At 46.3% G+C, this 26883-nt stretch overlaps 2 protein-coding genes across 3 annotated transcripts in view; both read left to right on the forward strand.

Annotated features, from left to right (window-relative positions):
• The window catches only part of fam189a1 (family with sequence similarity 189 member A1), a 141471-nt gene extending 139926 nt beyond the window's left edge, over positions 1-1545 (forward strand). Inside the window, exons 11-12 of the mRNA XM_061246584.1 lie at positions 21-352; positions 785-1545. Coding sequence (XP_061102568.1) covers positions 21-352; positions 785-1003 — 551 coding nt within the window. The 3' untranslated portion in view covers positions 1004-1545. The remainder of the gene's footprint in view (positions 1-20; positions 353-784) is intronic.
• Positions 1546-2945: 1400 nt separating this feature from the next.
• golm2 (golgi membrane protein 2) overlaps positions 2946-26883 on the forward strand; it is a 29686-nt gene continuing 5748 nt past the window's right edge. Inside the window, exons 1-8 of one of the 2 annotated variants that reach the window (XM_061245472.1) lie at positions 2946-4290; positions 20516-20570; positions 21103-21205; positions 22152-22242; positions 24951-25077; positions 25643-25726; positions 25865-26176; positions 26636-26773. In XM_061245472.1, coding sequence (XP_061101456.1) covers positions 3964-4290; positions 20516-20570; positions 21103-21205; positions 22152-22242; positions 24951-25077; positions 25643-25726; positions 25865-26176; positions 26636-26773 — 1237 coding nt within the window. In that variant the 5' untranslated portion in view covers positions 2946-3963. The remainder of the gene's footprint in view (positions 4291-20515; positions 20571-21102; positions 21206-22151; positions 22243-24950; positions 25078-25642; positions 25727-25864; positions 26177-26635; positions 26774-26883) is intronic. The other variant, XM_061245471.1, reaches the window with a different exon arrangement.

Genomic DNA, 26883 nt, shown 5'->3' on the forward strand with positions numbered 1-26883 from the left:
GCCGGGGGGGGGTGTTTCAGCTGCATGTTCGGAGCACACGGCAGTGGTGGTGTCGTTCCCGCCCTCCGGCAAACCCAGCATCCTCGGGGGCAGGACGCCGAAGCAGGGCGCTAAAGTGGACGTCCGCCTCAAGCCCCGCCCCCTGCACGCCCTCTCCGGCGGGCGCCCGCACTCCCTGGCCGACCTCAAGACCTACAAAGACACCAAAATCCTGGTCGCCAAGTTCCTGGAGCACTCCAGCTGTGGTCTTCCCCCGGAGGTGCGGCAGGTCGTCAACAACATCAAGTTCGTCATCAAGTCCGACGAGAGGCACATGGAGGAGGCCATATTCAGCGCCAACATCATCGACCGGGTGAGCGAGGGGAGGGCCTGTGAGCGAGAGCAGTCTAGAATGATTGTGTTTACTGCATATAGCGGCTTTTATCCCCAGCGCTCCAAGGGCTGTACAGTGAGAATAGCGGGTAACACATTTTGCACCAGAACACTACAAAACACATACATTTGGTTGGCACAAAAGTGCAATTGACAATTCTAGACTGGAGACATAAAAAGATTTGCAGATAATACTCTGCTTAAAGCAAGGCTTAACACGGTGCTCAGTCTTATCCTGGAAAGGCTGGCATGGATGCTGGCTTTAATTCTAGCTCAGCAGTAAAACACTCAATGATAGGGGTCTTGATAGGGGACCAGGATGAGATTTGTTAGTTTAATTAGTTTAATTGAACAAGGACAGGTTTACTGACTCCCCACATGTGCGTTGGTGCCCCCCCCCCCCTTTCCCTAGGTGATGATGCAGTCGCAGCACGCCGTGGGCACGTCCAGGAAACGGGCCTATGAGGACCTGCACTTACAGAGCTGCGGGGCCCTGAGCTCCCCCTCCACCTCCCTGCGCAGGCCCCGGGGCCCTGGGCCCGGCCCCCCGGTCCTCCCCGACCCCCCCGGCCCCCCGCCCGCCGACCGCCCTCACAGCCTCGTCAACGTGTGCCGCGAGACCATCCTCTGACCCCCCTCCCGCCCCACGTCCACCAGGACACCTGTGCTACCGTCTCCGATAGTGTCCTCTCAGACAAACATGCCAGGAATGAGGCCTCTGTCTTCCGCCCTCAGTGGAGGTGGAGGAACATGCAGCAACAGGGCATGGGGGGGAACACCTGCTTGTCCACCGCGGTGAAAAAGACACCAGGACGACTGCCCTCAGGGGAAAACTTTGATTGTTTTTCTCTGTAAAAACGAGCTGGTTAAGAAGATAAGGGACTGCTCAGACAAAGGCAGCTGGGCCATGTTTTTTTTTTAAATAAAGGGCACCTGAAAAAGCTCGACGAAACTGTGAACCTGACAGATTTTGAGAGCACAGAGGCTCCTGTGAATTCCCATTGATTGGGAATCTGACCAGCTAGCTGATCATGCTTGAACCACAGCGGGACAGGAAAAGTGGGCTTAAAGTGGACTGTATGCCACTTAAAAAAACAAAAGAAAAAAAAGATTGTATAACTTACCTCAGTGTGTTCTTATCAGTGTTACAATAAAAATACAAGTTTTTTGTGAGACTGTCCTTCAGTGCCTGTCTGTGTGTGGCACTACAGTACTTCTGCATTATCCAAAACAACAAAAACACTACCGTTACTATGCATCAGGACACAATGCAGGAATAATCCATATGAATAAGAAGCTGTAAATATATTTTTGGGGGAAGCCATTTAACTCATGTAAATTTCATGTTCTTAATAAAAAACCGTGTGTGTTCTTTGGAAGCCACATTTTCAAGGACATTTATAGCACTATTGCACAAAATTAACTGAGGATCCCTATGTACAATAATACTAAAATATACACTTTGTGTCTCATCACATCATGAAGCACATCTTCACAGCCTAGAGAACGGGCCAGAGCTTCAAATATGGCCTTCAAAGTCAGCAGTACTGCTGGCGCTGGAACCGTCTGATGGCCCATAGTCCAATAATTTCGGGAGAATTACATCACATTACATTACAAAGCATTTAGCAGACGCCCTTATCCAGAGCGACGTACGACGATTACACTTACCTGGTGTGTCAGGTTTAAACTGGTCCAAGATCAGAGGCGGGAAACGGAAACCAGCAGCGCTACTGACCCAGAGAACAGTCCTGGGCCTGCGAGAACTTACAGGTCGCGCGGTTGGGCAGCCCGGATCGCGAAACTCGATACTCAGTCCTCGCCGTCCAACAAAATGCAATTACAGAGAAAGTACACAAGATGGCAGTACTTGATTTATAATACTTTGAGACTCTGGTCATAGAGCAAGCAGATGCTTTTCAGGACAAGTGTTTTATTGTAACACAAAGAATATGCATACAGAGTAGCTCTGTATCTAATGTCTGCATGTTTCGACTTTGATATTTAAAGGATATACCACATACGTGTATTACCAATGAATGACAGTGAAATAACAAGGAATATGACAAATGTGTGGCTCAGGAATCCGTTGGATTCATATAGCAAATTAGTTGGCGAATGGAATTCATTACCATGGTTTTCGTAATTTATTTTATATATCTAGCTATGACTCAGTATAATATATGTAATCTAGCAGCCGTGGTGCTTACTGCGTGTCCACTGACAGCAAATGTAAATGGTGCCTGCCTCAATATGTCAAAATCTGTTTTCTCTAAGCTAGAACGTTCTGACATATTCTTGATATACAGATGTGGCAAACGACCGCAAAAGACGCCTTTGCTTACGAACACGGAACTTTATTACGCATGCGCGTGGGCCATAAGCGGTCACCCTAACCCTGGAGCAGTTCCTTGAATCCGCCCATTTCAGCATGCCTACCACCAATCGGCTTCAATATGGAAAACAGTGCTGAAAGAAACCAATCAAACTTGCCTGCGACTCGAAACCGTACGTATCGATTGGTTTTCTTATTGTCAATCCTCAAGAATTGTGCGCTTTTAGAACAGCTACACGTCTGATGGAAATCTATGGTTCAAGATCTCAACGGCGTCTTGTGCACTCCTCTTATAATCACTCCTCTTAGCTAGGTAGTCAGTTTGCTAAACCTGCGGAAGAAATACGTTGACATCAGACTCTAAAACTTGCATGACGGAGATGTGATCTTACTATTATTTTTGTTATGGGTGGTTTAACCGTCAACTACCATAATATGTCAGTGGCAAGCCATAGCTAACATATTTAGCTGCCTTTATCTGAGACGCTAGTTAATAATAGTAGCTACAGGCAGAATTTGTGCGTTCTATTAGAAGTGTACTTTCGGTTTGGCGTCAAAGCCGGGAAACGCGGTGGTCGCATATGACATACCATGCAAAAATCTATAAAACAGTTAGCTAGCACTGAATGTCACTTTGTTATGCATGACTCTTGGTAGGTGGATTACGTTAGCAAAGGTTGAGGCGTAGATCCTGGCTAGCTAGCTAACGTTAGATTATATGAATTAATTCGGAATAGCAGGTCGGACACTATTTGATGCGGGCTGTTTTTTCTCGTGTTATGAATATCTCATTTTTTGCTTTTGTATGGAGTATGGTTGCTTTCTCAAACTACATTGACGTTAGCACTGTTAACTGCGGGTCCATCATCACATAGTTACTGCGTTTCTAGTAATCGCCCGGACAACTGAAGATCAGCTAAATTACGATTTGTACACAAAGGAGCATTTGTTTCTTCTGGAATCCGGTTAATACTACTACTACTGTTTGGACACGTATGTTGGTAGTACTGTATTTTTTTTTTGACTGACAGCGTCGGATGAATGTCAACGAGTTTTTGTGATAGCCAATTGCGGAAGCAGAGGAAAGAAACGTTTAACAGTTCAGACGCACTGACGCTATCCCATGCATAGCCAGGTGTGCAAATTCGGGATAATGATACTTGATATCTAGTTAATTATCAAAGAACAGTGTTACGTTGAACACAGTTTTTGAACAGACAAGGCTGCTATTGTAAAAAAAAAAAAAGCATTTCGAAATGGTGGGATTCGGAGCAAATCGAAGAGGAGGTCGTCTTCCGTCCATCGTCCTGATCGCATTGATGGTGGTTATCCTTATCATGTCGTTCAACTACTGGACAGTGTCCAACAAGCAAAGCCGCCTCCTGGACGAGATGGCGGAGGTGCAGACGCAGGTGAAGCGCACGGATGCAGCTCGCAGCCGTCTGGAGAAGCGCAACTCGGAGCTGATGGTGCAGGTGGACACGCATCGGAAGCAAATCGATCAGAAGGAGAGCGCGTTCAACGCGCTGGACAGCAAGCTGCATTTTTGCGATACGCAGCTCAAAAAGTGTACGGATGATAAGGTAGGGTCCTACCGCGCGACCGCACAACTAGCTGTCCACCACTGGCGCGTGCAAATCGTATTAGCACCTTTCACTGTCCTCAGACAGTTCCGCTCAGAAACAAAGTTGTCTGGAGTCCAGCTGTTGTGGTGATTCATGGTTTGGAAAGAAACGGCAAGCGAACAGGCTTCATTTCTGTTGTAATTATATTGTTACTCCAAGCTGTTTGCAACACTAACGGGGTCCATAAACTTAATCATTGGTAATGGTTTGTTAGGTACTATTGCGTACTTTCAAACCATTGTTTGACAATGGTACAACGCCCTAGCTACAGCGCGTAAAACCTGCGCTTCTTGCTTCTGTCCTGTGGTAATGACAAAAAATAGCTGAGCTGTGAAACGTGGCTGCCTGTAAGGAGCGGAACTCGTACTGAACTATTTGGTACGGTTGTGAGCTGTCACGTCACACCGCTTTAAAGCAGGAGACTTGCGGAGTAGGACAGATGACCCTGCACTGAGACAACAGCAGTCTTCATAAACCATGTAAAGCCACGCCAGAGCATGCTAGATTAGATAGCCTTGTCCTTCATGAATGTGGGTCCTTGTGTTAATACTGCGTGCAATGCAGGCATATTTTAACAAACAATTATCTCACTATGGTAGCTATTATTGGAAAGCTTCAGGTTTGCCTTGGCTCCCTGTTATCCATTTATGTACAGCTACCATTCCACTTGATTGCGAAATATCCTAAACCTATTTGGAGACTGTTTGATATCACACTCGGTGCACTGTAAAAAGACGATTTATTCCATCTTCCAGGCTAATTGTGTCCCTAAACTCAGTGTGTCTTTGCGAAGTCAAAGTATTTCCTGGTTAAATAAATACAAATGAGGAACATGTAGAGGCCAGGATTATTCTTTCACATTTGTTTCTCAGGGACAGTTTAGATGCCTCTAGCTATTGTAGCCTCTCGTGTAATTAAGTTTTCTGTGTAGCGACAGTAAATTCCACTGGAGACAGATATTAATCGCCAGAGGACAGGGTGTGTGACAAAATTTGGGTGAATTCACGAGTGGAACGGACATCAAACACATGTAATGTTCAGTGAAATTCACAAGTTGAATTTCATTTCCTGAATGAACATGGCTTCAAGCCCGGTCCCACACCCTGTACTTCACTGTGCTGATTAACATGGCACCGACCCCCACCCTAGAGTAGTGTACACCAATGTGTGGCTGTAAGTAATAATCAAGAGGAGAAGGAGAAGAAGTAGAATGCGTTGACAGCACCTTATCGAGTTTTAAATAGCGCGCGCATAATGCATGTTTTCTGCATGAGTGTGTCAGTGCAAAAGAGCAAATTTGAGAAATCCAAAAATTCATTTTCCAAAAAAAAAGAAATGTTGCTTTGAATTTTTTTATATTTTGTCAAATAATGTAGCATATCAAGTAATAGACCCGATTAAAAAAATAAAAAATAAATACATAAATCTAGGCTGTCTGGATTTTCCTGGAGATACAAGCGAGTCAGCCAAAGTCTGCAGAAGAACTGTGGCAAGTTCTCCAATATGTTTGGTACAACCTACCAGCTGATTTTATTATGAAACTGCAGGACAGTGTTCCAAAGAGAATTAACGCATTTAAGGCGAGGGGTGGTCTCTACAAATATTGATTTGATTTAGTTTTTTTAACCATTCACTTGCGCTTTATGGTGTGTTAATGTTTCAATGTCTAAACCTGTTAATTTCCTCATTTTTGAAAGCATCTTTGCTTTAGTGAATTTTCCTTTTGCCAAAGACTTTTTGCACAGTACCGTGCAACTTGCTTGTGTGTCAGTGTGTTGCTCATGGCTCTGCTCGCTGTTCTCCCCCACTGTTCTGGTGAGGGAATGAATGGCCCGGCTAATAGATGCTGTGTAAACAGAGAGCTCCAGATGTAGCCTTTTCGTTAGGGAACCGCTCTGTGTGCATGGCGACGGAAGCTTTGGGCCTTCTCTGTTGCCATGCCACACGATCCCACCCCTCTGTGAAATCTCCCTTTGTGTCCCTTCCCACCCAAAGCTCTGTGTCATTGCTCAAGGCACAAGTCGGTCCAAGGGGTTGTTTGCAGTTTGGATTGTGTGCGTGCCCTCTCAACCAAACATTATCCAAACGGCTGAACTAGGGAGTAACCCCGTGTATTTCACTTGCTCAAACAAACCAGGCTTTGTAAAGTTTAGTGCTGTGCTTCAGTCGCTTTGTGTGTGGTCTTGTGCCCTTTCTGCTCACTGCGATGTCAAATTCCAACTAGGGCTGGTCGATATAACCATTTTCTGAGCCTCATGATGTCTATGATATGACAGGAACAGGGCCATGCTGTTTCCATGTAGTAGGTAAAAACATGACTACGAGGATAAACAGTGAAAAGGTTTTTCAAATATAATAGGGAAGTTAAAAGACATTGAATAGATACAGGTGATGTTTTTTTCCCCTGGAGGCATTTCACTTTGGCTCAGAAAATCTCCCCCTCCACTGACTACTTTCCTGGGGAAACCCCATATAGGCCACAGATTTTGAATGTCTACCATATACCGAGCAAACTGTATGTCTCCTTACCATTGAAGCCAGAGCATTCCCAGGGTATGCGTTCTGTACCGTACCTTGTATGTATTTGTGAAGGGGAGTGGTGAAATACCATACTGAGGCACTGGACAATGGCAAAGCAAACCTCTTGCAGTTCAGGAACAGAGAGAATAGAAAGAATGCCGGATCTGAGGATTCAGTGGGGGTCAAGAATATATTGACATTACTGCGCAATAGGCCTGACTAGGCACTCCTGCTGTTCTCTGAAGGGTACACACATCTACACACCCTCCAGTAGCTTGCACCTTGCAGTTCAGTAGTCACCTGTAGTTTTACTGAAGTTCTTTTATTTTTATTGCTGCCTCTTATATGGATTTCAGCACACTTGTCCCCGGTTATGGTTATGCACATTGTTGTACGTCACTCTGGAGAAGGGTGTCGGCCAAATGTCAACAGTGTCTCGTGTCTTCATCTCAATCATGAAGACAATGTAGCTGAAACAACATTTTTGCCATTGTTTGACGTACGCCGACAATAAGAGGGGTTTTTTTTCTTTAAACTAAATTCTGTATTTATCAAACATGTTTTGAAATTGATTCCATATATCATTAGATACTTCCTAAATATTACTGTCACACAGTACAAATTGTGGTCGGATTGCTACTCATTCTCAGTCAAAGATTAAGGCTGCACCGTGATTTTTGGTGGGAAATTATATGTGCATTATATATTCATAAATATGGATGTGTAGCCATTCAATTTGCTTTCATTCTTATTCCAAAGGCACAGAGCTAATTTAAACTGCATTTCAAGTGCATAACTACTTTAGAAATGTATTTTTCAGAACATTACTTCATTTAAAATTCTGTTGATGCTGCATTTAAAATAATTTGAAATGTGCTCAGAAATTATTAAAATTGGTATTGGGCCCGTTTTTTTTGCGAATAAAGGTGCTTACTCGATCAGACTTCATGACACGAAGTTCCAGCAGAGGGGACACAGCGTAAAACCATATTGGGGTTTGGTTGAAGTGTGTGCCATTGTTTGTGTGAGAGCGTGAGTTCTCAGGCATGCCTAAACCAATCATTATTACTGAGGTCTCTCAGAAGAAGCCTCTTCCTCTTTGTAGTTCCCGTTGTCCCCTGTCCTCCTCTCTCCATCCACAGTCTCCCTGAAGCCCTGACGCAGTAATAGCGGTAATCAGATATTACCTGCGCTGTAAAAGTCAGGGGATGGCGCTCATAAATTCCGGCGGTTGTTATTGGGTTGGTATTCGACTGCGGCCCGAAGCCGCCGGTCGTTTGATGCCGTTGCCGATGTTGCCGTGGCTCCAGCAGTCGCTAGGCGTCTGTGGGGCATGGGAGGGGTAGGGAATGTCCAGGTGACTGAAATAGTTTTCCCCACCCTTCCTTGCATTTTACCCACACACCCACACTCTCACACACTCAGCCACCCACACACTCACACACACAAATGTTCTGTGTTGGTAGAAATGCTATTTTTAGAATTTCTATAAGCTTGTGTAATTTTCTGGTGAAACTGCCATAGTTTGCCCCATTACATTGGAATGTATTCTGATAGCGCATTTCACAATGAATTGTCACAATGCTCTTTATGGAAAATCCTGGCCTAGCCCTCCCACAAGAGCAAGCCCAGGGCAGGGAAAAACACCCTGGTGAAATTTAGGACCTCGGGAGGAACCGGGCTAAAGGGGGCGAGCCTATCCTCATCTGGCCGGCTGTGGGTTTTAATGACCAATACGGCCGATCGGTCAATATTCGTGCTAATGAAATTCTCCACGCTTAGGTGACAGTCCTGAGATGGCGGCTCAGGTGGTGAGGAGCAACAGGCAGCAGGAGGGTTGGGGGGGGGGCGGTGATGATGATGATGATGAAAGGGAGGCTGGACCGCAGCGGTGGGGGTGACCAGGTGATGGCATTCTTGGGATTCAAGTAGGCCTGGGCAGTATATCGATATTATATTGATATTGTGATATGAAACTAGTTTTTTGTCTTCGGTTTTTGTAATATCGTGATACGGTGTAAGTGTTGTCTTTTCCTGGTTTTAGCAGGAATACTCAGTGCTTTTCATTAAATTCAGTATTTACTTGACACAGGAGTAGCCTATACACAAATAGGCTTTACCATGAGGTATTAAATGGCCTATATCAGGATAGATAGTTTTGGCAGGTCATCGGTTCAAGGCGAGCATGAGGGCGGGAGATGGAGATGGCCGTTAATAAGTGACAGTGACTAAGTGAAATGGCAACAGGGAGTGACAGAGACACAATTGGGGATTTGAAAAGTGGTCCTGCCAGGAGTAATCTATGGCTGCATAGCTGCTAGGACTGGGACCGGGTGACCAGGCAGTCATGAGAGGGGAGGTGGGGTCACACCTGGTTTACAGGTGATCGTACGGAACGGATGCCACCCCGCAATAACTCTGTTGCTACAGGCTTCTCCCACCCTGTCTCCAGACGGTAACTGATTATAAGGCTGATCAGAAAGGCAGGCCTTGTATCTCTATTTAAATATTGAGACTGTGTCTGGCTCCCTTGTAAGTGAGTTCTGCAGTAGTGAGGCGCTTTAGGAGCGTGAACTACCACTCCTCAGGTTTTTAAATATTCCTGGGACTACCAAGTAGCCTGTGTCTTGTGAGTGACCTTGTGGGCTTATAGGGTTAAAGCAGGTTATGTACTCTAGTGAAAGTCCATTCAGAGTCAGGAACAAAACCTCTTCCGATACTGAGTGGGTTGCCCCACGCCAGTGAGGCGACGCTGGCATTGCGGTGATGTGCCTGTGCTTCCAGGTTATAGTCGAGATGCGAGCGGCTGCATTCTGCACGAGCTGGAGATTCTTCAGCGAAGTATTCGAGCAGGCCGATAGCACGGCATTACACTAATCTAACCTGGATCTAACGAAAGCATAAATCACTGTTTCTGCGTTCCCTAGTGACGTCCCTAATTTTAGCTATGTTCCATTCCTGAAAGAAAGCAAATGTTTTGTTTTTTTTTCTTACACGTCAGTAGTAACACCAAAGTCTTTCACAGCCATATTTGGTATAAGCGAACAACCATCAAAATTTAGTGTAAGAGTACGCATGTTTTTTGGACCTAAAACTGATAAGAACAGATAGCCTAATTAGGTATCTGGGCCTTGATCTCAGCAATGCAAGTCTTTAACCATTCAGGTTACTTTATTTGTGCCCATAGGTAGAAAACCGTGAAATTGGAAGTGCTTTGCCAGGTTTCATTGAAATGTATATCTGCATGTCATCCACATAGCCCTGAAACTACAGCATGTGCCCTAATAATATTGCCAAAAGCAAGGGGGAGCATAATGAGAAGAATTCTGGTCCTAGCACTGATCCTTGTGGAACACCATATTTCATCACTGTAGCTGGACTTATCAAACTGTTTCCTGTCACATGGGTATGATCTAAACCATGCCTTGAGGTTCAACACACCCCAAGAAGTCAAGTCAAGAAGTATAACAACAGCCGCAGAGTTACGGTCCGCTGTCAGTAGGAGGTCATTAGTTACCTGTGTGGTTTCAGTGCTGTGGCAGGCTCTTAATCCTCATTGGAATATTTCACAGATATGGTTTGAATATGGTCTGAACGAGGGCTGTACCATTAGTCGGTTAAAAAAGTAATAATAATTAAAGGTTGGGTTAAAACTAGGTCATTTATTTATTTATTTATTTATTTAGGACATGCCATGGGAAGTCACTAGTATAGCCGGTGCTTGACGTGGGCTACTCGCCTATACGCAGTATTGGCACTTGTTTGTTATGCTAGGAGAACCTTGACTTCTTTTTAGCACCTGGTACTCTTTTCTGCCCCTGTCAGCACATGAATTGGGCTGTTACTCACTTAAGTTTTTTTGCCCGTATGCTAACTTTCTTGCTTAGTGCCACTTGTTAGATATCAGTACATAAGCTAGGTAAGGTACGGTATGCATGCTAAGTACCACAGTAAAGACTAGTTTTTGGCTGCTGGTTTGTTTTTGCAGACTTCTGCAATAAATGTAAGCTTAAATGTAAGTTAAAGAAATTAGAATTCCGATAACGGCAGAGGCCTCCAGATACATTAACTGAATTAGGAATTTTGAATTCTGAGTATGTCTGTATAACTGGTTGCAAAACACGCTGTTTATGAAACTAGAATTCCGCTGACGCCTCCCAATGCATTAATGAAATTTGGAATTCTGAGCGTATCCACTTGACTCCATTTACAAACTGCAGATAAATCTGTAGATTAACTGTTGTTATTTTGTTCTGACTCGAGCATGGAGAATATCTTCTATTCCACAGCGACTCGCAAGAACTGTAAACAGACGCCTTGAAAAAGCACTGCATGCTACCACATTGTTTTAGCTTGGTCATGTTCGCAGTTCATAACTTAAAATGTCATCGTGCCCAAGCCACAAACATTAACTAGTGTACAGGTAATCAGTTGACCATTTACCCATTTTCCCAATTCAGGAATACGAGGCAATTAAACAAGGCTCCACAATCCTAAAATCCAGGGTGGTTTACTTTGAATGATTAATGTGTTATTTTAAGTTTGACTGAAGGGGAATTTCAAATGGTGTACCTGGAGTAGTTCCAGGCTGGTAACAAAAGCCGTCTAATCATGGTAGAGCAGGAATCATGTTAGCCTTCAGTGAGAGACCGTATTTTTAGCTGAGTCACATAATCAGCATTTAATAGATGAAACTACCCTGAAGTAGTTACTTGCAGTCACTGCTCCGATGGAGAGTATGTGCAAGTGTCGTGATATAGCCCAAAGAATGTGGAAGTTAACCTGGTTTCTGTGTAATTAACAACGGCTGCTCTGTTATCAGGAGGGAAATGCAAGCATGAAGCAATAAAGCTAATTATCTTTAGCTTGCGTGTTCCTGTTCCTCTGCAGTTCCCATGCAGTGTTAAAATATTTATTTTCCCCGATGCGCCATTTGTAAACAGAGACTGTTTGCAGCAATGTGCCCATACAATCATTAAACGTAGGCCTATTGACCCTTGGTATGGTCACGCTGGGGTGTAAACACTTTTACAGAGTGTGTTTTCAATATCTCCAGCCCGATTCATTTATGCAGACGGGCTAGATACAATAACAAATGCCGGTGGCGCGCGTCATTTTAGGCGGGTCTCTTATTCCACACTTTATTACATGTTACACACACCATTACATCATGAGAGAAGATGAAGCGGGCCAGAAGAATGAGGCCCCGCGCGTCAGACATCTTAATGCTGTCAGACGTCTTAATGCTGTCAGACGTCTTAATGCTGTCGTATTTCATCTGCAGTTTAAAAAGGGCTGTTTAGAAGTTTGTGCGTGTGTGCATATGTCTGTGCATGTGCATATGTCTGTGCGTGTGTGCGTTTATGTGTATGTGTACGTGTACGTGTACGTGTGCTTGTATGTGTACGTGCGCGTATGTGCGCATATGTGTGTGTGTGTGTGTGCTTGTGTGCATATGTCTGCGTGTGTACGTCTACGTATGTGTGCGTGTGAGTGTACATGTACGTGTGCACTTGGGTGCATATGTCTGTGCTTGTGTGCTTGTGTGCGTGTGTATGTGTGTGCATCAGTGGTGTCCTTGACAATGAGGCATTAACAGAAGTGGCCAGTCTCGCGGGAGAGCAGCTCCCTCATCTGATTTGAGACAGGCGTGTTAATGGTCCCGGGTCCGGCGTCTTTATCTGAAGAGCTCTCCCTGCGGCCCGGCGCTCCTCGTACGGCGTGATGTTCTTGTCAGAGGAAAGTACTTGCGGCGGCAAGAAGCACGGCCGAGGGACAAATTAATCTCCAAGAGATACAGTCGTCGGAAAACGAACGGACTACAGCTGTGTTTGCCCCCCCCCCCCCCCCCCCCTCCGAAACCACCACCCCCTTAACCAACCCCTGCCCCACCAACACCCCCCCAGCCAACCCCCCTGGTGTTTTTTTAGTACAGCCCGCGGTGCGCTCCTTCCCTCAGTGACACCTGGAAGCCGCTGCCCCCTGCACTGCGGGTTCAGCACAGCCAAACCACAGACAATGTGTACACTGGCTACTTCTTCGCAGGAGGTTTGACCAAATACGTCTGTGCCTACGTTACTGGGCTCGCTAGTGTGCTAGTCTGTCACTGTAGGTTCCCTGGTCCTAAAAGCCGCTGCGTTCCAGGCTTCTCTGACGGAAGGAAAGTAGCCAACGATAAACGCTTGAGCATTTGCCAAAACGAGGGCACACTCCAATTTATGTCAGATAATATCTTGGGAAATAAAAACATCTATTTATTTGTCTGTGCACTGGGGGGGCGGAAATCAGACCACAGAAAAAATAATGAAAGTATAAAAAAAATGTAGCATAGATTTAGGTAAGAGCAGTCGGAGGGTTGCCAGTTCGGTCTTGCCCTGGGTGTGTTGAAGTGTCCCTGGCCAAGACCCTTAACCCCTAAATGTGTGTGGATGGGTGAATGAGGAGTATCAATTGTACAGCACTTTGAATAAAGGCGCTAGATCATTTACCATTTAATTTGTCAATGGGAAAATTGACATTTTGAGCGAAATATAGGTATCACTAGGGGGGCGACTTCATACCAACTGGCGAAACTAAGGCTGTAAAGTGGGCGCGTCGGTCAGGAGGCCAGGCCACGGCCCCCAGGCCACGGCCCCCGAGTGCTCGACGCTTCCCCGACAGACGGGCGGCACGCCAAAGCTCTTTTTATTCCCGGGAGAGTCGCGTGGAGGCAGTACAGTAATTACGGTTCCTCTTTCTGCGCTCTTAATTGTGGGAACCTTCTCCTGGTTTATGACCTCGTTAGGTGAGTGTGTGAGTGTGTGAGTGTGTGTGTGTGCGTGTGTGTGTGGAATGAACAAAAAGGATCTTTTTATTGCCCCCTTATCTCCGATGGTGTGATTTAATTGTGCTGTAAATCGTGACTGATGAGGGGAGCTAGTTTGACTAGGCCCTGGGTTTCTGTGATCACAGATCCCATCAGTCCTCCGGGATTTTTACCCCTGACCAAAAGAAGTGTGAAATACTCAGAATATGTGTTCAGATTTGACTGGTTTTTGCTTCAAGTGGGGATGGAAACATTGGCTGGCCTATTGGGTTCTTTCCCCCTTAAAAGACTATTTATTAAGTAGTATCTAGGTTTTCTGGTTAAGATCCCTTTCTCATGCCGTGTTGCTAGTACCTGAAAATCCCCTAAATTTCAAATAATTATAATAACAAACTATAATAACAATAAAATGACACTCACAGACAGACCCACTGAATAATTCCCCCTCTTTTCTTGTGGATATACTAATACTGACCTATTTTTCTAACGCAGCTGTGTGCTTGAGGTGTTTATGGAGGAGGGGCAGAATGTGTGATGGTGATACCGCACAATCTTTACTGTTCTCTTTATTGATGTTCTACCGTAAGGCCTTCCAGGCTTGTTCTCCTCCATCCCTGATAAGCCTGCTCGACCAGTATAACCAGTCCAGGCACGGTTGTTTTATTCTCTGTTTCAGTTCCGTGTGTTACGTGTGAAGCAGTGTGTGTGTTTGGACGGGTCATTCGCATTAGCCCTCATTAAACACATGCTCTGTTTAAAAAAAAAGTTTTACTCTTGGCCCAAATTAGAGTTAGAGAGTTAGAGAGTTAGAGAGTTAGAGCGTTTGAGAGCGTTTGAGAGCGTTAGAGAGCGTTAGAGAGTTAGAGAGTGTAGGGGTCCTCGCACGGGACTCCAAATTATGTAGGGTCCTCGCACGGGCCGCCAAATAACGCAGGGATTTTACTCTCTACGAAACCCGAGCGCCAGTTAAACGTTCATTAGCAGTATAACTGCAAAAAGTAATCAGTCTCATAAAATTACTATTATCAGAAATATCTAACCACAAATTTAGTATTTTAATTAATAATTAAAATAACCAATATTAATGATTAAACATACCGATAACCTGAAGGTTGGAAGTTCTTCGAAAGACTGCTTTAACTCGGCTCTCATGTCTATGTGATTCCAAAACAGACACCGGGGTTTAATAAAATATATTTATTAAACAAACGTAAAACACAGAACAGATAAACTAACGGGAAGTTAGTAAGGAAATTTAGTTGGGTATGTGTGTGCGTGTGTGTGGCGCGCGCGTCGCTTGAACAAAGGAAAGGTAAAAGTGGGAGTACGCTAGAGTTCTGGGTGTGTTAGTTATTGTTAGCTGTGAGAAGACTACTTGCGTAGTTTACTCTATATATGCGCAAAAGACGGCAAATCAATTCACGTACATATATAGCTAACAAAATACGTTCCAATGATAAGACGGCAAATATGGAAACACAGATTCACAAAAACAGTTAAGACTAAACTAAACACTGGCTATGCCTGAGTGTTTGTTCTCTTACTGAGTCCATACGCATTGGATCCAAAAGACGTGCTGTCCTTGTAGGAGCCGCGATGCTGCTGTGAATGTGTGTCCTGGAGAGATGCGCAGGCTGGGGCGTCTTAGCCGCGCGTTGTTGTCTGGTCCGCTCGGTTGCTGGAAGGATGTTCGTTGGTCCCTTTTCCGGGTGGAAAAGTTTCTTGCTGTTGTTCTTTGGTGAGCTTTGCAGGGGTAAACTGATGTAGCGTTCCGTGTACACCAGTTTCCACTCGCTATAAGCCTCGAAGTTATCGCGAGGTAACTGGGTGTGTCCGTAGGCCTGGTAGTGCAGCATTCAGCCTCTGTCCGAGTCTCGGAGCAGATGAGCTGAAGCGAATGGCCAAAAAGGGTGCGTCGAAGAGAAGAAGCAGAAGAACAGAAGACGCAGAAGAGAGATCCCCAAAACGTGTCTTGCTCTTATACGGGACCGTTTATTGCTCCCGCCATTACGGGATTGGCTGAACCAAGTTAGACGTCATTTGTGGTGGACGTCGCAGAATTTTCCTGTGGGAATGTGGAAGTTGTAGTCCCTACAAGAGTTAGAGAGTTAGTTGCTTTATTCATCATGATTATGGAAAACATGAGATGTATCTTCCTGGTGTAGTACCACAGAGTGGCAAACAACAGTAGCAGCAGCCACAACCAACAACCAGACAAACATTTCATGGCAGCAACAACAACAACAACAACAAACATTTCATGACAACAAACATTTCATGGCAGTGACATATGTATGTACATAAGTGTATCGTGCAGAGCACACAACATCGCACCTGCTGTCAAAGAGTGCATGAAGTGCTGATGGTGTATTACCCTACTATGACTGGAGTTGAAAGGTGCCACAGCAGTCTTTCTGTGCCGTCTCGTTTTTGCCTTGGGCTGAATTATCCTGCCACTTCTGGTTGTGCTAATTAATTGGCTCTGGTCTGATTTCACACAGGCTAATTTGGAAAGTGTTAGTTTTTTGGTGTGGACTTGGTGAGACCTTAATTACATGACATTACATTATTGGCATTTGGCAGACGCTCTTATCCAGAGCGACGTACAACAAAGTGCATACCCATAACCAGGGATAAGTGCGCTGAAAGACCCTAGAGGGAAGTACAATTTCAATTGCTACCTGTACAACAAACAAACATTTTTTTTAACAAACAAATAAATAAACAAACAAACAACAAAGCAAAAGTGACCAAACTTAACTATCCAAATACTGCTTACCTAGCCAACTAAAAATACCGAAACACAAAGTAAATCACAAAGACAACAATTAAGGTTCACAGGGAGGTAGGGAGGGATGGGGAGAGGTGCTGCTTGAAGAGGTCTTCAGTTTGCGCTTGAAGGTGGGGAGAGATTCTACAGTTCTGACCTCAACGGGGAGAACAGACAGTAGTCGGGAGCGTGAGGTCGTGGTTCGGAGAGGGGGAGGTGCCAAGCGGCCTGTGGAGGCTGAATGAAGAGGTCTGGCAGGGGTGTAGGGTCTGGTTATTTTTTGTAGGTAATCTGGGGAAGACCCCTTAACTGCTTGGAAGGCTAGCACCAATGTTTCGAATTTGATACGAGCCATGACAGGCAGCCAGTGGAGGGAAGTAAGCAGAGGGGTGACGTGTGAGTATTTGGGAAGGTTGAAGACCAGACGAGCTGCTGCATTCTGGATAAGTTGGAGGGGCCTGGTGGCGGACGCTGGGAGGCCAGCCAAGAGGGAATTGCAGTAGTCCAGGCGGGACAGAACCATCGCTTGGACCAGGAGCTGGGTCAAGTAGGGGGTGAGAAAGGGGCGGATTCTCCGTATGTTGTATAGGAAGAACCTGCATGACCGGGTCACCGCCGCAATGTTCTCGGAAAGGGACAATTTGCTGTCCATCACCACGCCGAGGTTCCTTGCACTGGGTAATTATCATAGCAATTATTTTGCTTGCTTGTTTTGTAATCCTTTTAATCCGTTTCTCCATTTATTGGTATTGTTGGCAGATAGACAGCTGATCCAGACAATGCAACAGAAGTTTACAATGGACTGGATGACACTTTGATAGAATAGTGTTTGTTCATATTGAATGAAGCTTTCTGAAAAAGTACAGCCTTTGGTTACTCTTTGAAATTACCTTTTTAATGTGTGTGTTCAATTTCAGCCGACTGTCGATATGTGTGCCAAGATATTTATAATCAGGCACAGTATTGACGATCTCTCCTTTGATTGCGAGCGGGAGAATCTCTGTATTGTGTTTCCCAAAATCGAAAACAAGTTCTTTGGGGTTTTTTTTATTTTTACATTGAGTACTGCAGTTGAGTAACCGGAGCGCTTGTCTTTAATGAGAATCTTTACGATGAACGTGCGCCAGGAATGCTATATCTCAGCATAAACGCAGCGGTTCACAGCTGAGAATGCTCAGCAGACTTGCCGGCCCCCTCTGCAGGCCACACCAGGGAATGCAGGCGAGGGGGATGGGGAAGAGGGACAGAGGAAGACGTGTCAGCCGAACGTGTTAATCTGCATGCTTTTGAAGACTTTGTGATGTGTCATGGGACACAGTGCCCATGGGCCTCGTTAAGTTACATTGACAACGTCTCGTTAGATCGGATGTCAAATGAATTGTATTACTTGCATAAGCATGTGTGTTATATAGCTACTGTTTATAAATGTGTATTCACATTTGTGAATTGACATTTTCTGGGGCAGTCTATAGCCCAGTGGCTAAGGTGCTTGTCTAGGAGCTGAAAGGTTGGTGGTTCAAGCCCCAGTGTAGCTGTTGGGCCCTTGAGCAAGGCCCTTAACCCCCGCATTGCTCTAGGGGGAGATTGGCTCCTGCTTAGTCTCAATCAACTGTAAGTCCCTTTGGATAGAAGCATCTGCCGAATAAATGTAATGTGATGAATATTGCTTTTTCCCCCCGCCTCCTTTGCTGGTTGAAGCGGTTGTTTGTTGTCAAGGGCAGCAGAGACGCGAAAGCTCCCCTGAACACGGCTGATGGTGCCGGGGTCAGTGAGGGGCCCGCTCCACGCCACGAGACGCAGCAGACAGCCTGCCGCGCGCGGAGCTCCGGCTCCCTCGAGTCCCAATTCCAGCTGAATCTCCAATTTGGCTGCTTTTTATCTTTTTTTCATAAATCATTCAGTTCCACTGCCACTGCTTTTAAATCCCCCCCCCCCCGTCCTATTGCCAGGGCGGAGAATGTTGGGGCAACAAAAGAGTGTGGATTGATTTTGTGTGTGTGTGTGTGTGTGTGTGTGTGTGTGTGCGCGAGTGTGTGCGCGAGTGTGTGTGTGTGTGTGTGTGTATATGTATGTGTGTGTGTATGTGTGTGTGTGTGTATATGTATGTATGTATGTATGTATGTGTGTGCGTGTGTGTATATTTGCAGGTGTGTGTGTGTGTGTGTGTGTGTGTGTGTGTGTGCTCGAGCTAATAGAGAGGAAGCGTAGGGGCAGCAGTGAAATGTGTTTGTGCAGCCTCCGTCCCACACAGACCCGATTGGGGCTGAAATTGGGTTTGGAGTTAATCCAGTTAGGCCTCTCGCTCAGGTTTCCTCCCGTTCCCTGGGAATTCTCACAGCGGGACGCCGGCTCCTCCATTAGCTGTGACTCAGGAGCGTCTGACAGGAGCGTGAGCTGTGGGCTTGTAAAAAAGAAAGGGCCCACAGCATTTGTTTATACACTGTGATCACTTTATTTTATAGACCTGTACACCAGCTTCATTCATTCATTCATTCATTATCCTAACCCGCTTATCCTGAACAGGGTCGCAGGGGGCTGGAGCCTATCCCAGCATACATTGGGCGAAAGGCAGGAATACACCCTGGACAGGTCGCCAGTCCATCACAGGGCACACACACCATTCACTCACACACTCATACCTATGGGCAATTCAGACTCTCCAAACTCCAAACAGAGAGGCCCCAGCCGACGGGGATTCGAACCCAGGACCTCCTTGCTGTGAGGCGGCAGTGCTACCCACTGCACCATCCGTGCCGCCTCTACACCAGCTTGTTAATGCAAATATTTAATCAGCCAATAATGTGGTAGCTTCTAAATGCATAAAAGCATGCAGATGTGGTCAAGAGCTGTTTTTCAGGTCAAATGTCAGAATGAGGAAGAGATGTGATCAAAGTGACTTTGACTGTGGAATGATTGTTGGTGCTAGACAGGGTGGTTTGAGTATCTCAGAAATTGCTGTTCTCCTGGGATTTTCACACACAACAGTCTCTAGAGTTTGCAGAGAATGGTGTGAAAAACAAAAAACATCCAGTGAGCAGCAGTTCTGCAGACAGAAATGCCGTGTTAATGAGAGACGTTAGAGGAGAATGGCCAGACTGGACAAAGCTGACAGGAAGGTAACAGTAATGCAAATAACCACACATTACAACACTGGTATGCACAAGAGCGTCTCTGAACACACAACACTTCCAACCTTTAAGTGGATAGGCCACAGCAGCAGAAGACCTATAAATCTAATAAGAAGTCTAATAAATACCTAATCTACTCGCTGAGTGTATGTTACAGTGCATTATCCTTCAGTTGTTTTTCTTCCTGTTGGTTTGTGAATGTCCTGGCAGCATCTCAGCCCTGCTCTGAATATGCGTGTCCTGTCATGTACTGCAGTCTGAAGGATCCTACGGACAGGCGAAACGAGGGAGCGTTCTGTTGAGCCGTCCTGTCGGTTGACTGCACATCACTCGTGAATATCAGCCTGCGTGGCCTGTAAGCGTTGCAGCGTGTCATATTTCCATGCGGGTGTAGTCTGCCGTGCTCGCTGAGCTGCGCGGTGCAGCACGCCGTTGCACTTTGCGATCGATGCGGCCCAGACAACACTTCCCAGCTGCTGAATGGCGTGTTGATACACCGTGGCTTAAGCCCAGGTCATTTATTAAAAGAATAAACATTTGTAAAAAAAAAAATCCACTGAATACAAAACTGGAATCGTTCCCGTAGTCGACAGTAATGCCGCCGTATACGTCACAGACCAAATACGGATGCCAAATTGCGTGTTCCCTTTAACCACAGCTTGCCAATTCAACCAGTTGGCTAGTGAAAGCGCTGTTCAGAGACGATATCAAGGCAAGCTCTTGCCTGTTACATCTCAGCGTGCATGCTAACATGCGTGAAGATAAGTTCGACGTTTGGCAGCTGGACCCGGTTAACCAGCACATTTTCGGAGGAAGCAAATTCCCTTTGTTATCTTCTCGATCGGGGAAGCCGCCGGCGTTACGAGAGGCCTGTATCTGTGCCTCCTGGGTGTTTTGGCTGCACAGGAAATGTCTAATGGCCCTCAGGCTCACCAAATCTCTGCTCCCTCCCCCCCGCAGGTGAAGCAACAGAGCGATGCCTCCTCGCAGTTGTCGGAGATGCAGAGGCTGAATGGTAAGTGGCCAGCAGGGGGCGCTGATACGCCGTGGGGAGCTCTGTGGGCCTGAGCTGCTGGTGTTTCTGTTGTGCGAGAGCACGGCGTTGGTTTGCTTTGCGGATGCTTGGGGCCAGCCTGTAGCCTAGTGACCTACGAGACTGGTGCTTCGAGTCCCGGTGTAGCCACAGTAAGATCCCTTGAGCCCTTGAGCAAGGCCCTTAATCCAACATTGCTCCAGGGGGGATTGGCCCCTGCTTGGTTTAATCAACTATCACTTTGGATAAGAGCATCCGCTAAATAACTGTAATGTAATGCAATGTAAAAATGCTGGTAATATTTAGTTTGATACGGCTGTTTTTTTTTTTTTTTTTTTTTTTTTTTTTTGGAGTTGGCTATTGAAACAAGCTCTTGAGATCTGATCTCTCGGAGTCTGGATCCAGCACTCGCACCACTGTACAGCACAGGAGTCTGTCATGATGTGTGGTATGGTGTTACACGATGATATTACTTAGCGTGTGTGTGTGTGTGTCTGTGTGTGTGTGTATACAGAGCAAATGAAGGATCTGCGACAGGAGTTCCTGAAACAGGAGGAGCAGCTGAGGGAGGTGAGGAAGAACAGCACCTACCTGGAGAGGAAACTGGAGTACGAGAGGTGAGACGCACGTACACACACACACACACACACACACACAGACACAGACACAGACACACACACACGCACGCACACACTCACACACACTCTCACACACACACACACACACTCACATACACACACACACAGACACAGACACACACGCACAAACACACACACACACACACACTCGTACACACACACACACACTCGCACACACACTCGCACGCACACACACATGCACGCACACACACAAACACACTCGCACGCACACACACACACACACACATACACACGCTGTATATACACACAAACACACACACACTGTATATACACACACACTCACACACACTGTATATACACACACACAAACACACACACACTGTATATACACACACACTCACACACACTGTATATACACACACACAATCACACACACACACAAACAAACAAACACACACACACACACTGTATATACACACGCGCATCCACAAACGCATGCGCTCACACATACAGTCCCCTCTAACAGTATTGGAACAGCAAGGCCTATTACTTTGTTTTTGCTACACACTGACTACATTTGGGGTTGAGATAAAAATAAAAATAAATGAACATGAGAATTCTGAATTCTAGCTTTTATTTCCGGGTATTTACACCTATATATGTTAAACTTTGAACATAGCACCTTTGGTATCAGACCATCCAATTGACCACATGCGCACACACACACTTCCCATCTGCTGTCCTAATGTCTATAATTCCCCTCTGAGTCTTAGCTTAAGAGTTATGTAGTATTTTGGGTTCTGATAGCAAAAGAAAAAACGATGGCTCATTAATTTTGAGCTTGGGAAACAAAATAACAGTAACTTTGGCACCAACCTGCCTTCTCTTTCTCTCTCTCTCTCACTCTCACTCTCTTACACTCTCTCTCTCACTGTGTGTGTGTGTCCGTGTCCCTTTGTCACAGCTTGCAATGCGGACGTCAGATCGCCCAGCTCAAGGAGGACTACGACGACGAGAAGAAGAAACTGGAAACGGAGGCAGCCAAGCTGAAACAGGTGAGCTAGCCAGCACTGGAAGGCAGGAGAGGAGAGATGAGAGAGGAAGGGGGGAGGAGGAAGAGGAGGAGGAGGAGGAGCTGCTATCAGGCGGGGGTCGGCGAGTCTCACAGAGGAGGTGCAGGCATCACAGCGGGGTGCTCGGAGGCACATAAACAAAGACTTGTTAGCGGAACGGTTTGACTGACTCGAGCAGTATTTAAAATTATATCGGCGCTGATTAAATCTAAAAGCGCACACGAGGTGCAGGGAAATGCTCTTTCTACCGTCAGTGGAGCTGCGACAAATTCAATAGACACTATACCAACACACCCTCGGGGGTTATAACAGCTCTGTAATCGAATTAGCTTGTGCTTTTTCCCCACAGCACCATTTTTCCACTCAGATCCTTTCATTATACTCCGCTCGTGCACTGACAGACCAGACTGATACATGTGTCCTGTGTGCTCCACCTACTGGAGACGGAGGTAATGACTAGGGATGCAGGATAACACCAGGGTACGCTGGCCGATAATGGCTTGAAACTAAATTATAGGTGGTAGCACCAGGGAAGCAACAGTTTTTGTGCCTCATGTATACTAACTGTGAAGCTTCTTTCTGTGGAGACAATGTACAGGAACTCAGACAAACCCAAGCAGACAAACGCTTCACGAGAGAAACTAAAACCTTACTGCAATCGCACTGCCCAGCCAGACGACCGCTAAAACACAACACGAGTGTGCCGTACAGCCACCTTCAACACATTGGTTGTTCGTACTGGGTTAGTTCACAAGGGCGTGGAATGACGTAGGCATCTTATCTGAAAGGGTACAAGTCGGTGCTCTAAAATGCGTATGTTTGGTTCAATAAACATACCTGACCTTGTTTTGACTGTTAGGGTTAACGATACCTTATGGCACCGTGTTATTGTTTTAACTGTCGCGGAATGACACCTTATGGCAACACGGTTTGATCTTAACTGTTAGGGGCCGTCACCATAGGGCGCCAGCAGACCTGTGTCAGTTGGAACAAAATGTCTACCCCTTAATTTCATTTACCCCAGCCCAAATACTTCACAACTCCTCCCCCTGCAACCAGGCCTCTCATACTGCGCTAAATCAGTGGTTATGTTAACATGTTTCAATCCCCTGGTGGGACCAAACCCATCTCTCCGCAGCTGTTAATCAAGTTAAATCAAACATCATTGTCAAAAAACTAGCCTGATCATAGTCCTCTGAGCCTGACCCGGGTCAAATAGGTAATTGTTTTGGAATGGAAATAAACACTTCTCTACACTTTACAGAGCTTGTCTGGTGTATTGGAACCTATGAAATACTCTCAAAGTGCAAACCCCTGCCATCTGGTCATCTTGGTTGGCTCAATAGAGTGCTGGGTTCCCTCGCCCAATTTCCCATGATTTTTTTAATGAAGGGATTTTGATTTCTGCCAAATATACGGACTGTGGTTGACGTACACTTAAGAGAGTTTCAAGTTTTGTTTTACGAGATAAGTTATATCCATTCATATCACAACCGTAAGTTTTGAATCTGTTATGTACGTTGCTAACAAGATGCTATACACAAAGAAAACTACAAAGGAAATGTTGCCTGCAGGCAGGTTGGTATGAAACTTGAGTTGTGGCCGGCGAAATATGACTGTTGTAGTTTCAGTGTTGCAACTGCTCAGCAACTTGCTTCTTTAAAGCACATAACATCATAGAAGTACACAGAGGTGACATGTTAATGGATGTAATTTAACTCGTAGAACAAAACGTGAAACTCTTACAGGTACATGTACCACAGACCTTATATTAGGCAGAAATGGAAACCCCTATGAGAGAAAAGCCTGAGAAAAAAACAGGGAACCAATGGTGGAAGAAACTGCCAGGTTTGGCCTACGAAAAGACGTCATCCCTGTAACACTCTATTGCACCAGGCAAGATCAATCGAGCGAGTTCCTAAAATCTGTGCTCATCAACGTCTTTCACGAATGCGGAAGCGTGGTTGTGGTTTTCATCTGCGCTGTGTAGTGTAAAAAGGGGCTTCAGCATAATCCAGTATGATCAAACACATATTTGTTATCGATATGTGGCCTTGAACTTCCATGTTGTGCACCCCTAGTAATCCTGAAACATTATCCTTGAAGCAGTCCGCCCTGGTTGATTTTCGCAGGTGATTTTATGTCGCCACCTAGTGGTGATCACCGTGATCAACCATTTATGACCTGAATTCAGGTCGAAATTCTGTGCCCATTCAAGTGCATTTTGTGAGATTTATTTCCCAGTTTACTGCTGGAGCCAGTGGTGATTCCTACAGATTTTTCCTGTTTCTCCATTGGTTACGGGGGAGGTACCACAGGTGAATAGGGGAAAAATATATATTTTCCTCCAATCCAAAGGACATTTTATATTTTGAACGGGGGCACAAATGCAAACAAAATGTGTATTATCACTTTTATTTATTTGTTTTGGAGCATATGCAAATTAGTTCATGAATATTTAAAGCTCAGTTGCACACTGCGTTTGTCTCAGTGGATTAAGTCCAGAGTTCATTTTTCTATTTCAATGTGATGAACGACTCAATAGCTGGGGAATTGGAGGGTTTTTTTTTCAGATATCCCTTCTCACCCGCGGTGCCTCCCCTTAAGCAGGCTCTGATTAATGACTTCCTGCGGCCGTGATCGAGCCGGAGTGGGTAACGCGGGCGTCGTCTCTCGTCTCTTTTCGGCAGAGTCTGCTGGAGAGCCGGGCCGTGGCTGCGGCCGCCGTGAGCCGCGCGGAGAAGGCCGCGGGGGCGGAGAAGACCGCCGAGCGCCACACCGAGTCCTCCAAGCGCCGCGACAGCCCCGAGCAGAAGGGTAGCCGCCGCCTCCACTCCCTGTTTCTTAAACTCGCAAATGTCGTCCGCTTGTGTCGTTATAGACGTTGTTTTGTTTTCTCAGTACAATGGGTACGATTTTTGTGTTAAGACATTGTTACAAGACCGCTGTGAATCCATTCCTGTCGTTGAAAAAGGCTCACTGACGTGTTGACTCTGACCCTCTACCTGTGTTTATAGTCCTTAAATTCGGGTTTCAAAATATGCAGTTGACGCACTGACACTCTGTACCAAAACATTGTACGGCTGTACAATAATTCAAGCTCATTGGTTGAAAACTGGTACTAATTGCTACAGCCAATTGTGTGGGGTGGGGGGGGGGGTTCAATGTTAGCGTGTTCGCAGAGAAGGGGGAGGGATAAACTGTGTTGCTTTTTGAGAGTGTTTGTTGCTGCAATTCCCCCGTTGACCGTCTGGAGTCTGACATTTCCTATTGTACCTTTAATGGTTGAACCATAGCCCCTCCTCCTGCAGTATGGTCTGCCGCAGAGGAATGTTCTGCAACCTGTAAACCCTGCTAACAGATACCCCCCTTCTCTGCCCAGTTGCCGTTGCCAAACTCGCCAGTGATGCAGGCATGCCTGGCATCGAGGACAGTGAGGTGGGGAAACCAGACGAAGTACAATTCGGTATGTTCTTTTTTACCTTCTATTCTTACTTCTCTTTTCATTTGTCTTCTCAGTTTCTCATGGCCGTTCGCCACACAGCACGCTTCAGATCAGCAGGAGAGGAAATTAATCCCGGGAAATTTATTCTTTCCTCCTCAGCTCTGAAAAAGCCCGCGATCACCCAGAAGCAAGCGGGCCACGGGGGAGACGGCGAGGTGAAGGAGGAGCGGGCGGGGGCGGGGGCGGGGGCAGGGGCCGGGCCGGGGCCTGACCTCCAGAAGGACACGATGCCGTTGCCGGGCGTGCCGTTGCCGGGCGTGGCGCAGTTGGGGGCGATGAACGGCGCGTTGCAGCAGCGCGTGCAGCAGCCCCCGCCACCCGCCGTGGGCGACCGGCCGGTGCTCTTCGACGAGGACAACAAGGCCGCGGTGCGAGCGGACGAGGTGGGGGAGAACCGGAGGCCCCTCAGGGGTACGTCATCGAGCGGAGCCGCGTGGAGCCGCTTACCTTTCACCGCACCTCACCTTTCACAGGAAGAGCGTGTTCTTTCACTGCTCTCTTCCTGTCAGTCCGTAGACCTGTTCAGCCTGAAAACACACCGCTGTGTGACGATTCCAGCTCTGATTATCTAGAATCCCGCTCTGATTATCTAGAATCCAGCTCTGATTATCTAGAATCCAGAACTGACAGTCCAGAATCTATCACTGACAATCCGGAATAAAGCACTGACAATATAGCATCCCACACTGATACTCCTGTATCCAGCACTGATTCGATATTCTGCACTGGTAACACAGAGTGTTTTCTTTATGGTCGATGATCTACCTTGTTGTCAGAAAAGCAATAGAAGCCTTTCATTGGTGTGGAGTGGCACTGCACCATGGGGGGGGGGGAGGTTTACCCGTTTAACCCCTCTCTCTGCTACCCTAGGAGGGAAAGCAGACGGTTTGGACATGAAGGGCGTGGTCCTGCCACCGCCCCCCAACCCGGCCCAGGTCCTGCCCAATCCTATGGAGCAGCAGCGCGCCCGAGACGCCCCGCCCGCTCAGCTGCCCCGCCACCGGCAGAGTGAGTCACAGCACGGAGTCCTGATCCTGGAGGGCCAGGAGCCGTACCTGCGTCATACACGTCATTGGTCCGGATTCAAATACTTCTCTGTGCTCGATTGATCCTGCCTG

Source organism: Conger conger, chromosome 6 (genome assembly GCF_963514075.1).
Source record: "Conger conger chromosome 6, fConCon1.1, whole genome shotgun sequence".
Lineage (NCBI taxonomy): Eukaryota > Metazoa > Chordata > Actinopteri > Anguilliformes > Congridae > Conger > Conger conger.